Source organism: Podarcis vaucheri, assembly GCF_965113315.1.
Source record: "Podarcis vaucheri genome assembly, chromosome: 6".
Taxonomy (NCBI): Eukaryota; Metazoa; Chordata; class Lepidosauria; order Squamata; family Lacertidae; genus Podarcis; species Podarcis vaucheri.
The window spans coordinates 106,812,511-106,825,223 of NC_138764.1; the positions used below are offsets into that span (position 1 = coordinate 106,812,511).

At 50.9% G+C, this 12,713-nt stretch overlaps 1 protein-coding gene across 1 annotated transcript; it reads left to right on the top strand.

Annotated features, from left to right (window-relative positions):
• The first annotated feature begins 1,620 nt into the window (after positions 1-1,620).
• On the top strand, positions 1,621-7,844 carry LOC309535441 (BPTI/Kunitz domain-containing protein-like). The gene is made up of 5 exons (XM_082228509.1): positions 1,621-1,772; positions 4,657-4,833; positions 5,728-5,868; positions 6,773-6,940; positions 7,519-7,844. Exons 1-5 carry the CDS (start codon positions 1,688-1,690, stop codon positions 7,527-7,529), a joined length of 582 nt encoding a protein of 193 aa, XP_082084635.1. The 5' UTR covers positions 1,621-1,687; the 3' UTR covers positions 7,530-7,844.
• Positions 7,845-12,713: the final 4,869 nt, after the last annotated feature.

The window sequence follows — 12,713 nt, forward strand, 5'->3', positions numbered from 1 at the left end:
ATATACATAAGACCTTAATTTATTTATTTCATAGCCAGGCAGACATTTCTCCAGATTACACAAGGACCTTCGTGAAGGGAAAGCTGGAGAGTCCTGTGCCGCCCTAAAGACGACAATAGTTATTATGGCAGGGATGGTTGCGGTCAAAAGCCAGATGCCTAGCCTCTGGAAACAGACAAAATAGTCGGGTGGGTAGAAAAAACCTCACTGGGTAAACTGGTGTCTCCCTGATGGGTCAGGGAATCATGTACTGTTGGAAGGGACCACAAGGAACATCTAGTCCAACTTCTTGCAAGGCAGGAATCTTTTGCCCAACGTGGGGTTCAAACCCACAACCTTGAGATTAAGAGCCTCACGCTCTACCGGCTGAGCTATTCCAGGGATCTTGAAGTTACTCAAGTGCTTTTAGCAAGCAAGTGGTGTCTTCAATGCGGGTGCTGTTCAAAACAGCCGTGCTGGGTGCCTCCCCCAGCCCTGCAGGCTGACCTTCCCGTTGACTCCAGCGAATGCCACACAACTTGCGTCATGCAAGAGAATGTGAGGTCCATGGTCACAGCCCCAGGACCCTGGGTCCAAATGCTGTTGTTGCTGCTGAGCAATAGCTCCCAATGGCCTGTGGATGACCCACTCTTGGCCTGTGAGGCCCCCAGGGAAAAGAGCTGCCTGGTAGCAACTCTGGCGCAAGAGGAAGTTTGCTGCAAGCAGAGAGGTGGTTTGGATTCCGTCAGGTGAAGGAAACATTTGACACCAGAGGTGATTTTCCAAACAGTTCCTGGCAAGAGGAGTGGAACCGGGCTCCCTGGCAAACTCTCCTTCTCAGAAAGTTTCCAAGTACAGGTTGGATGGCCATCTGCCAGGGATGCTTTAGCTGCGATTCCTGCCCTTTAGGGGGTGGACTAGATGTCCCCTGGGGGTCTCCTCCAACTCCACAATTCTAAGATTCTATGAGCGCTAATGAGCTAAAAGAAAGAGAGGCTGTGTGTGACCCAGGAACCAGTGGTCTTTTCCATGAATTTGTCTTTCAAAGCCATCTAGGGATGGTCCCTGTTCCCTGTAGCAGTGAGTTCCATAGTTTAACTCTGTGCTGCCTGAAGAAGCGAGCAAGGAAGGATGGCGCCTGCTCCTTATGCCCTGCTGGGGGCTGATCTTCCCCCAGACAGACAGTGGCCATGAGGTGGGGGTCAGGGAGAGAAGGCAAAGAGGACCCCTCGCTGGCAGGACAGTAGCTGCCCCACCCTGCCCAACCTCCAGAGAATCCGAGGAGATCTGCTGCTCAAGCGTTTTTCAAGCAGGCAGGATTCCATCGTTCCACTTCAGAGAGAAATTATACTTTTTTTAGAAACACACGTATTCAAAATCATGTTTTGACTTGCAATGTTTATTTTGAAGAGAGAGAAAATATCCATCTGGAACTTGCTCCATGTCGGAGCCCCACGTCAGCTTCCTACGAAACAGACGAACACAAACAAACAAAATTTTGCTTACTGGTTCCTGGAAATTACCGTGTCACTGGAAAAAAACGATCTGGACCAGGGGCCAGCAGCAGTGAGTGGCTGTGATCCGCCCTGCTTCTGTCCCAGCCCAACCCGGGGGGGGGGGGGGAGGGAGGAGGGAGGAGGGAAGACTATATCTGGCTGCTGATCATAGCCCTGAGCACCATTCAGAGCTGCCTCCCAGCAGGAGCACCATGAAGTCCACCGGCTTCTCCTTCTTCTCTGTGATGGGTCCCATCCTCATCCTCTGGGCTCAGCTGCCGTCGGTGCCCGCCCCATGTGAGTTTGGGTATTACTTGGAGGGGTGAAGAATTGGGGAGGTTTGGGGGTCGGGGAGCATGCTTGGTGAGCTGTGGTTCCTGCACCGCAGGGGGTTGGGCCAGGTGTCCCTTGGGGCTCCTTCTAGGAGGGGCATGGCCTTAACTGGTGATAGCATGCCAGGGTGGGGTGGAGCCCAACTGCCAGGGCTAAGCCTCACCTGAATCTGAGGGATTCCACCTCCCTCCCCAGTCATAGCCCTTTGCCCAACAACCCCAAGAAGCCTGGACATGAAGGTGACTCTCGCGATCCACAGCATCCTCACATGCTCAGAGAACCTCTCACACACTCAGTTGAGACGCACAGGCCCAGAAGTTTTGCTGGGACTCTGCAGGTTGGGTGGACAAGCCCTGAATTTGAAGATCTACCTGCCTGAATGTTTCAGGTTGGTCAGTGCTGGGCAGCAGCTGGTCAGTGAGCTGCCTCCTTTGGGCCAAACAAGCCAGAAGGCTTTTGATTTACACCCTAGAAATTCACTTCTGTGCATTGACCATACAAAACCGTGCGATGGGGTTTGGGATTTGGGCAGGGTAAGGTTCAAATTTGGGAGCTTTGATTGTAGTCCTCAAATGAAAAAGCCCAACCCCAAATTCTGGTCAGAGTGGAGGAGAATCTGGCTCAGGAGAGAGATGAGGCAGATATATGGCTGACTAGACAGGCAATGGCAAAAGTTTATGATGTCCTTTCTCTCTTTAAATAAGGGTGGGGACAGCAAAGGCTCTTTCGCCACCTTCACCCTCTAAAGGAAAGGAAGGGCTTGTCCACACTTCCAAAAGTCGTGCCTAGAAAGCTCAGCTCTTTAGCACTGAATCAAACCAAATGGCAACTCATGAGAAACCCCATTGCCATTCATCCTGATTCAGTGCTAAACCACAGGTTTTCCTAGAGGAACAGTGGGGCAAGCAGAGGTGAGGCCCAAGAGAGGTTTGGGGGCTCATCCAGAAGTGGGGTTTTGTGTAGGAGGGCTGTAGGCAGATTCTTGGACTGTGCATTTAACAAGAATCAGAGAACTGTTGGACTGGACCCTCCAGGGCCTGTTAGTCCATCTCCCTGCACTGAAGAAATTACATTGAAAGCATCTACAGTATAGCAGACGGCCATCCAACCTCTGCTTTCAAACCCTCACCAGCTCTTACCGCTAGAAAGTTCCTCCCTAAGGGTGCCACCCAGCTGCTGCTGTGCTTCTGGCTTCCGTCAGTGGACCTTGAGGCTCTAGCAAAAACAAAGCAACCTGAGGTTTTCCCATGCCAGATACAGCCCATCTCTGAGCAGAGGAAGGTGGAGGCGCTGAAGATGATGGTGGGACCTCCTGGCAAGCTCTGAAGGGTGTCAGTGTCCTGGAAGAGAGAAGCCGACTCCAGCAGCCTCTGACTTCCAAGGCAGCCTGTGCCTGAGTGTCTGCAAGTTGGGTCTTGTGGGGGAAAGGGAAGGTTCAGGAAGCCAAGCAATGAATCACACGGCCTTTGATACTCTAAAGGGAGCGGGGCCTGGGCTAGGGGGTGGTTAGGTGTTGAAATCCTATGCGTCTCCCAAGGTCCCAGCCCATGTTAGGATGTAACAGATGATGTCAGCCTCCTTGGAGCAAAGGACAAATGACTCACGGATGCCCGGAGCCTGCCCTTTCAGAAGGGTGATGGTGATGCCTAGAAAAACTTCCGGCGGGCAGGGAGACTTCCATACTGGGGCAACACATTCTGGAAGAGTGTTGTGTATCCGCCACCTGAATCAGCTCTGGGTGGCGGGAGGTGTCTACATTTGCATTCTTACAACTGGTTCTCCTGCATTCCTGTGGGCTGTGTGGAGTGTGTGGGAAATCCTTGCTTGTCTAATGGTGCCATGAGGCTGCCCTTCAGGTTGGCACAGACACGTCAAGTTTCCTATTGTTCTCACCTGTGGCCCCCTCCCATTTTTCCATGCCTCTGGGGCCAAAAAAACCAAGCTTCTCTCTCTCTCTCTCTCTCTCTCTCTCTCTCTCTCATGAGTCAGACAGCCTGATCATGCAATGCCCCACCTTAAAGCCTTCTCCTGCCTTCCTGCCCTATCCCAGACCCAGTCCCACCGCCTCTCTCTTCACTTCAGAGTCCTCCTCCCTCTCTGGGTCTCTCTGCTCTTCTCTCCTGAGAGATCCAGTCAGGGGTGTAGGAAGGGGGGGCGGGGGGGGCGGACTGCCCTGGCTGCCCTCGCCTGAGGGGATGACATTCAGCACGCCATCCGCCCATGACTCCCAAGCCTACCCCAACCCGTCAGGGTAAGGGGCAGAGATGCACCGTTTTGCCAGTGGCATTCCCCGCCCCCCCTTTGTTTTGACCGCTTGGAGGGGCTTGGGGGTGGTGGGCGGGTGGCGCTGAATGTCCTCCACAGGCAGCTCGCTCCGGCCCTGGCTGCAGGGCGTGAGCGCTGCTTGGGCACCCAGTTGGCTATCCCGCGCCTGGGAGGGCACCCTCCATGCCACACACCCCTCGGGAGCACGCACGCCCTGGGCAGCATGGGCATATGCTCTGCCACTGTTGCCAGTCACCTCCAGTTCCTCCATCGTTGGATTCCTGAAGGTCTCTCCCTGGAGACATGGCATGGGAAGAGCAATGGCCCTTGAGCGTCTCTTAGCAACAGAGGAAGCGGAAACAGAGGAGTCAGCTACTGGTCCATCTAACTCAATATTGTCTACACTGACTGGCAGTAGCATTCCATGTTTTCAGGCAAGGGAATGATTCCTAGCCCTACCCAGAGATGCCACTGGAGGCGGGACCAGCGTCTTCTTCGCCCTAGCTAGATTTCTTGTCTTCCTTGTAAGCTGCAGTCAAGCACTGTACGAATTCTGTTGACTCAAGAGAGATCAATAATACAGTTTCAGACGTGTGCAGCACCTTTCCAAAGGACTCTGACCGGTGCGGCGACCCCAAACCGCGCTTCTTCTACAACTCCACCTCCAAGGCCTGCGAGCCCTTCACCTACAGAGGCTGCTCATGGTTCCGCAACCGCTTTTACACCATCGAAGAATGCCAGCGCCACTGCGGAGGGACTGGTGAGTGGGGGTGAGAAGGGGGGTGGGCCCAGCTGTGGGAAAGGACCCCAACCCTCTTGACTGACAGACAAGGCACCTCGAAGCACAGGGGGCCCTTGGGACCTGGGTGGGGGGAACAGGTGTCCAGAACTTCTTCACCTGCTCTGCCCCTGTGCCATGTAGATGTGGTCAGGCATAGATGTGGCTCAAAGGGTTGCCCCACTCATCCCAGCATCCCAGAGTCAAGGGGCAGGCCTGACAGGGACCCATCACTCAGCATCTTCCTAGAAGCCCTTCCTTATGGAGGGGGGTGGAAAAGAGGCGAGGGAACACACTAGGTGTGCGTGAAACTCTGCAGGGTGCGAGAAAGTGGACAGAGATTGTCTTCTTCTTCTTCTCCAGAACTTCATGGAGTCAATGGTGAGAGATTCAGGGCAGACAAAGGGAAGGGGTTTTTTGCACACAGCAAATAGCTGAAATATAGAATTTGTTCCTGCAAAAGGAATTGACAGCCACTAACTTGGAGGGCTTTAAGGACTGAGCAAATTCATGGGGAGGATGAAGCTACTGGCCACAAGGTCCATGCACGACCTCCCCTGTTGATGGAGAGAGTGTTGCTTTGATGTCCTTCATGCAAGCTTCTCCATTGGGGCATGTGGTTGGCCTCTGTAAGAACAGGAGGCTGGACTAGATGGGCCCAGCAACCAGGATCCTTGAGAGATCTTAGGAGGGCTTTTCTCCATCGTTGATGAAACCTCCCCACCTCCTTCCCACCTCCTTGCACCCACCATTCTGCCCCTTTTGGGAATGCTCCTTGAAGTTGAAGACTCATGATCAGGGGTTGCAGAACAGTTGCCTAAGGTCCCCTCCACATCACGCCCAATGACAACCCTTGTTTCGCTCTCTGTGTTGCAGAAAAGCCTGGCTCCTGCCTCCCCAGTCCTCGAAACATCACCCTGGAGTGCTTGGCCAGCTGCCTTCATGACGGAAACTGCCCGGGGGATCAGAAGTGCTGCTCTTATGGGTGCGCCTTGCGCTGCTCTGAGCCCGTCAAAGGTGAGACCCAGAGGTTGCTGGGGGAGGTGGGGGGCTACTGGTACCCTTCAGAGAAGTGGCCTCTGTCAGGGATGATTTAGCTGCTACTCATGGGCTCTCAATAATGCTGGGCAGCTGTCAGAGCAGAGTGGTGCTTCTGCGGCTGGAGCAAGCACTAGAAGGTCTGCTTTCCATGGAGTGTGAGACTAATTCTCAGGGCTGTGGGTTCAAGCCCCACATTGGGCAAAAGATTCCTGCATTGCAGGGAGTTCGGCTAGATGACCCTCGTTTCCCAGTCTAAACAGACTCAGTTCCCTCAATCTGCCCTGAACCTTCCACCAGTTTGACTGGATGACCCCATCAGGTTCTAGGATTCTGAGAGATGGTGAAACCTACCTGTTTTCTCCCCACATTGTGTCATGAGTTTCCCCAGCCACCCTGGGCGGCTCCCAATCAAGTATTAAAAACAATGCAGCGTTAAATATTAAAAACTTCCCTGAACAGGGCTGCCTTCAGATATCTTTTAAAGATAGGATAGCTACTTATTTCCTTCACATCTGGCGGGAGGGCGTTCCACAGGGTGGGTGCCACCACCGAGAAGGCCCTATGCCTGGTTCCCTGTAATTTGGTATTCTTGCAGCGAGGGAACCGCCAGAAGGCCCTTGGAGCTGGACCTCAGTGTCTGGGCTGAATTATGGGGGTGGAGACGCTCCTTCAGGTATATAGGACCGAGGCCGAATAAATTTCTATACAATCTGGATAGTCCTGTCGCTATAACTCCCACAAGGAATTATAGGCCCAGATGTTTCGACCTTTCTTCACAGGGGAGTTGCTCCACCCTTGTCCTCCTTCTGAATCTTCGCAGAGAATGATGTTAAAGTCTGTTTCTCTCTCACTCTTCCTTCCTCTCCCTTTGCCATCCCAGATATTTGCAAGCTGCCTCCGGATTATGGTCCCTGCCATGGCAAGTTCCGGAGCTGGTATTACGACGAGCGTGACCAAAACTGCAAGAGGTTCATCTACAGCGGCTGCCTCGGCAACGAGAACAAATTCAAGAAGCGCAAGGAGTGCCTGGCCAGGTGCAAGCCAGCAGGTGAGCAGGCTGGAGACCCAGCAGGGAAGTGGGCTATCGATGGCTACTAGCCAGGGTGACTAGGCTTGACTAGGTTAAAAGAGGGGAAATGGCCAGCGGAAATAAGAGAACAAAATGAAGAAAAGTGTACGGAAGAATGGAAATTCTTTTCGGCCTCTTTTAAAAAGGATTATAGCAAATGAAATTGCAAGCAGGGTCTTGCAGCGTAAGCAATGGAAGGCTAGCAAGAATGAACTAAATGAAGAAATGTGTAAGTTTTGCATTTCAGGAATAAACATCAAGAATGCAAGGATGGGAAGTCGAAATGCTAAGAAATGTGGATAAATTGATTTGGCACAAAGTTTATAAAACCGATAAAAAAATAAAAAAAATAAGCAGAAACTACAAGCAGGAAGCTTTGAGTTAACATACGGATGCAGGACTGATTCTGAGTATGTTACAGAAAGTTCTTGGCAGTGACTGGAAGGGAATGAGCCATTTCCAGTTGACTGCAGAGAAGCCATTTCTCAAAGGCACAAAAGTGTAGAAGGAGTCCCCGCCGATGGCAGTGTTCTGACAATGCTTTCCTCTTTTTCCAGGGTCTTCCTAAGTCTTCCTCGCTCACCCACTGCCTGGCCCAAGGCCCTCGACCTGGCCAGCGTGCAATGGCCTCGTGCCAGAACAGACGGCCCCTCCGCATGCATTGCACAGACAATCCGGTTGTGTGAATGAATCAATGTTTCTGTGAAGTGATGACAAACGTCTTCCTGGTGGTTGACGTGTGCTTCTCCCAAGGGGGTGTGGCATTGCTCCCGGTGGGGTGCAAAGGACTGTCTGCATTCTCCAAGAGCTTGCACCCTTCTTTGTATGAATGTCCATGCTGGCATGTGGCAAATGAAACCAGGCAGCCAATGGCGCTTGCAGAAACTCTTCTTCCACAAAAGAACTCTCAACTGGAGGGCACATAGAATCATAGAATGGTAGAGTTGGAAGGAACCCAGGAGTCATCTAGCCCAACGCCATGAAATGTAGGAATCACAGCTCAAGCATCCCTGAGAGATGGCCACCCAACCTCTGCTTAAAAACATCCAGTGAAGGAGTCCACCACCTTCCAAGGGAGTCCATTCCACTCTCCAGCAGCTCTTGCCATCAGAAAGTTCTTCCTGATGTTTAGACGGACTCTCCTTTCCTGTAACTTGGATCCATCGGTTCAGGTCCTATCCTCCGGAGAAAGAGAAAATGAACCTAGTCCCTCTTCCATGGGACAGCCTTTCAGATATTGGAAGATGGCTCTCATCTCACCTCTCCATCTTCTCTTCTCTAGGCTAAACATCCCCAACTCCCTCAACCGTTTCTCACAAGACTTTGCTTCCCCTCCCTTGACCCTCTTGGCCACCCTCCTCTGCCCACCTTCCACCTGGTTGGGGTCTTTCTGGAGTGTTTTTGCAAATGTGAATGAAGAGCAACTGCTGTGGCCAGCGTTCGAGGAGAAGGTGTAGCAGCCCATGCAGGGCTTCCCTTTCATGGAACAAAAAGCTGTAGCATTCCCAAAGCAAGGAAGGATTGGACTCTGATTCATAGAATACACATGAGGCTTGACAAGCAAGACTCTGGGAGGAAGTGCCAATAAATAATAATTCCTCTCCACTCCCAGGCCCAGGTCGTTTTATTCACAAAAGAACTTTTTACACAGTGTTCGTAAGAACCAGCCAAATTTCCTCTGAGCATTTCAAAAAACCCCACGTGGGGACAAAGTTAAAAGTTAAAACTACAAAGAGCTAATTTGAGCATGCATAGTAGTCCAGAGTAAATAAAATAGGAAACAAGGAAAGCATTCAGCAACCCTGGAGGTCATAAACAAGCGGTAAACAGGAGAGGAAGGATAGCAAGGAAAGATTAGGCATGTTTATCACCTCCATGTGAAACTATTTCCTGGCCTGAAGATTAACAAGACCAAGGAAAGGGACATCAAAGCCATCTACTATCTTTATGGCCCAGGATGCCTGATGAAGCAACTGGCCTGTGTATTTAGAAAGCTTATACGTGCCTGTCAGGCGTAGAGAAAGCAAATGGCATAGATGCTGAGGCTTCTGGGATTTGATCAGAAATTATTGTCAATGACTCAAGCCCAGTCAAGCAATGCTTTCATCGCGGACACCATGGCTTGCTTCATTTTTCATAATTCCTCATAGCAATCCCACCTGACCCCCCCCCCACTCTGGATATCTGCACCCCTACAAAAAGCCACAAAGATGAGGGGTGGAGAAGAGGGGTTCGGTTGTGCTGGCAGGCAAGCAAGGCTTGGATCACGACCTTGGTAGGGGATGCTGAGGTAGCAAAGAGGACACAGGAAGGCAGAGAGGAACAGAGTGACAGCGTCCCCTCCAGCCCCCTTTCCCCTGCCCTGGAGCTGAAGAACCTTTTGAGGGCCACATTCTACCCGGGGTAATCTCTTGGGAGCCACATACCAGGGATGGGAGGAGAAGAGACTGAAGTTAAATATGGTCTCTCCCTTCTCTTCCTTCCTTCCTTCCTTCCTTCCTTTCTTCCTTTCTTCTCTCTCTCTCTCTGCATGGGGAGGGGGGATTTTTGCCAAGGTCCCAGTCCATGGAGAGAGGGGGGTTCACCCCAACCCTCCCCAGCTGCCTCTCCAGTGGAAATGCCCCACCCCATGCATGGGAGGGCAAGGGGGGAGGCAGAGCTGAAGGGGAGGGGCATAGACAGCACCCTAAGCTGGTGGCAAGGGGCCCCTGGTCTCTCAGCCCTGGTCTCTCAGCTTCCTTCCAGGGCCTCTGGCAGAGAGCTGTCCTTTCCCATTTCCTGACATTCATTTTTATTTTTTTAAAGATATTTATATACCATTCACCAAGTGAACTTTGCAAAGCAGTTTACATAGGGATATGAAAGCAATGAGCCTCAATAAAGCACCTTTATGTTATTTAATAAAACAGCCAAGGCAAGCAACAAACAGTATTTTCATTTATTTATTCTTGGAAGCTCAGCTGTCTCCCCGCAGCCCCGGGGAGTAGCTTGCTGGGAAGGAGAAGCTGCTTCAGGCTGTGGGATCACAGAACTGCAGAGTCAGAAGGGACCCCCAGGTTCATCTAGTCCAACCCCCAGCAACGCAGGAGATGCAACTAAACAATCTCTGCTTTTAAAACATCCTGGGGGTGTTCCTGGGACTTTCTGCATGCTGAGCCTGTACTCTACGGATGGCAAGTAGTCCTTCTCCAAGACTTCAATGGCAGAGTGGGCTTCATAAACTCACAGATCAACTGTGGTCCTATCTGAGTCCAGGGATTTCATGTTCTGGGGCAGATCAAGGGGGGCTGGGGAAGGGGGGAGGCACTTCATTCTGGGTGCTCCCTGGGTGGCTCCATCCCTCAGTCTGGAGCCCCTCACACACCTCAAGGGGTTCCTGGGGGGGCTCTGCCCCAGTTGCTCTCCTTGTCCCTCCTTCTCCTACTTAACCTTATTGGAATCTTTGTTCAGAATTGTTTCGCTTAACAGTGTGATTTTATCATATCATTGTAACATTGTCTTTGGGGGGATTGGAGAATTGTATTTTTGAAGGGGGGGTTCTACACTCAAGCTTTATAAAAAATAAATTATGAAATAAATATGGTGCTTTTATATTGTTGGTATTGTAATGGTGTGTGTGTGTGTGTGTGTGTGAGAGAGAGAGAGAGAGAGAGAGAGAGAGAGAGAGAGAGCTGCCTTGGGTGATGTGTACCTAACTTAAATAAAACCAATCAGATTCTCCCACTTTTCCATGGCTGCAGGGATTAAACTCCTTATATGTAGTGGAAGAGCCAGTCGTGCTTCTCTGGAGGTCTTTTCATGGAGGAGAGGCTAATATGGAGGAGAGGGACCCACGGCTGCTGGAATGACCACGGTATGGCTGCTGGTGTGTCAGCCCTAGGGATGCCACGCAAGTGTGGTTTCAGTTTTGCTCTTAATGTAAATCCGATTTTGATGAATGGCAAAACTCAGTCAGCAGGAGCCGTGAGAAGCAAAGGCCTGCTTTGGCCAATACATCATCAACTGAACAGAAAGGTGATTGAGGTGACCAGACAGATTCGTCAGATCCTGCAGCACCAAAAAAAAGGGTCTGGTATCTGCCAGGCAAGCTGAGAGCTGAGAGGTGTTTGCAGTGTGGGGTCTCTGCTCCACCAGATATAGATTTAGGACACTTACTGTATTTTTCCATCTATAAGATGCCCCCATGTATAAGACACCCCCTATTTTGGAGGACTCCGATTTAATGGGGGGAGATGGCCCAGAGTATAAGACGCCCCCTAATTTTTGACATTATTTTTAGGGGGGGAACTTAGTCTTATACACAGAAAAATACGGTAGCAGCAACTGATGGGTTTAGAAGAATGCAAGCAGGCTGTTTTTGAAATGGCCACTACAGACAGCGTCAGAAAAGGCTACTTTGGTCATTGGCAAAAGGGGAAAAAAGAAAGCAAGTCGTCGTCATCATCATCATCATCATCATCTAATATTATTTATACGCTGCACATCTGGCTGGCTTTCCCCAGCCACTCAGGGCGGCTCCCAAAAGATTAAAAACAGAATAAAACATCACACATTAAAAAAACCCCGAAACAGGGCTGCCTTCAGATGTCTTCTAAAAGTCAGGCAGTTGTTCTTCTCTTTGACATCTGCTGGGAGGGCGTTCCACAGGGCAGGTGCCACTACTGAAAAGGCCCTCTGCCTGGTTCCCTGTAGCTTGGCTTCTCGTAGCGAGGGAACCGCCAGAAGGCCCTCGGTGCTGGACCTCAGAGTCTGGGCAGAATGATCGAGATGCTCCTTTAGGTATACAGGACTGGGGCCATTTGGGGCTTTCAAGGTCAGCACCAACACTTTGAATTGTGCTTGGAAATGTACTGGGAGCCAATGAAGGTCTTTCAGAAGAGTAGCTTTACAGTGCTGCCCCCTGGTGGTTACCTGCTGCACAATGCTCCAAAGGGTTGGCTGAGTCAGGATGATGATCCAGAAGAGGCCTCCAGAGGGATGGAGGAATCTCTGGTGGTGTTGGGCAGACCACTGGAGAGGAATCTGGAAGCAGGGGGTGGCGAGGGCTTCCTTAAGCTGCTTTCCCATCTCCTCTGCCCCCCACGACAGGAGCCGGGAATTCCGCCTCCCTCTCTGTCCACAGCTCCTTCTCTGGGAGATGCCTTCAGATACAGGGAGGAGCACTTGCCCCATTAACTATGTCCAGCAGGAGTCGGGAAAGAAGGGAGCAGGAGGCTCCATCTGGGACCAAGTGGGATGAGGTGGCCAAGAGCTTTTCCCACCTGCTTTTCTGCTCAACTGCAACACAACACACAGTATCTTCATATAGGCTGTTATGTACTGAGTTGAAAAGGATCCAAAATGCAGCAGTCTGATTGGTCCTAGAACAATGAAGAGGTATGATTGGTCCACAGGAGTCACCCAATCCAGCTCCAGGTGGAAGGGAATCAGCAACCTGATTGGCTTATAGGTGAATCCCAGAATTAGCCAATCACGTGGGGCCCATTGTGTAAATTATGTATATAAAGCAGCTATTTTGGGGAAACTTTCATTCCTCCTCACCACTATGAGCTGAATAAAGAGCATGAAATCCATTCTTGACTCCGAGTATATTTCATAGGCCATTAATCAAAAATAATAATCTTTTATCTATACTGGATGTATTCAATTTGGCCCAGAGTCTTACTCATGAAATTGAATCAAAGGCGGCCTTCAAATCAATGAAGGCTGCATATAAGACCCCACGGGTTTTCTTGGCGTATTTATCGATAAG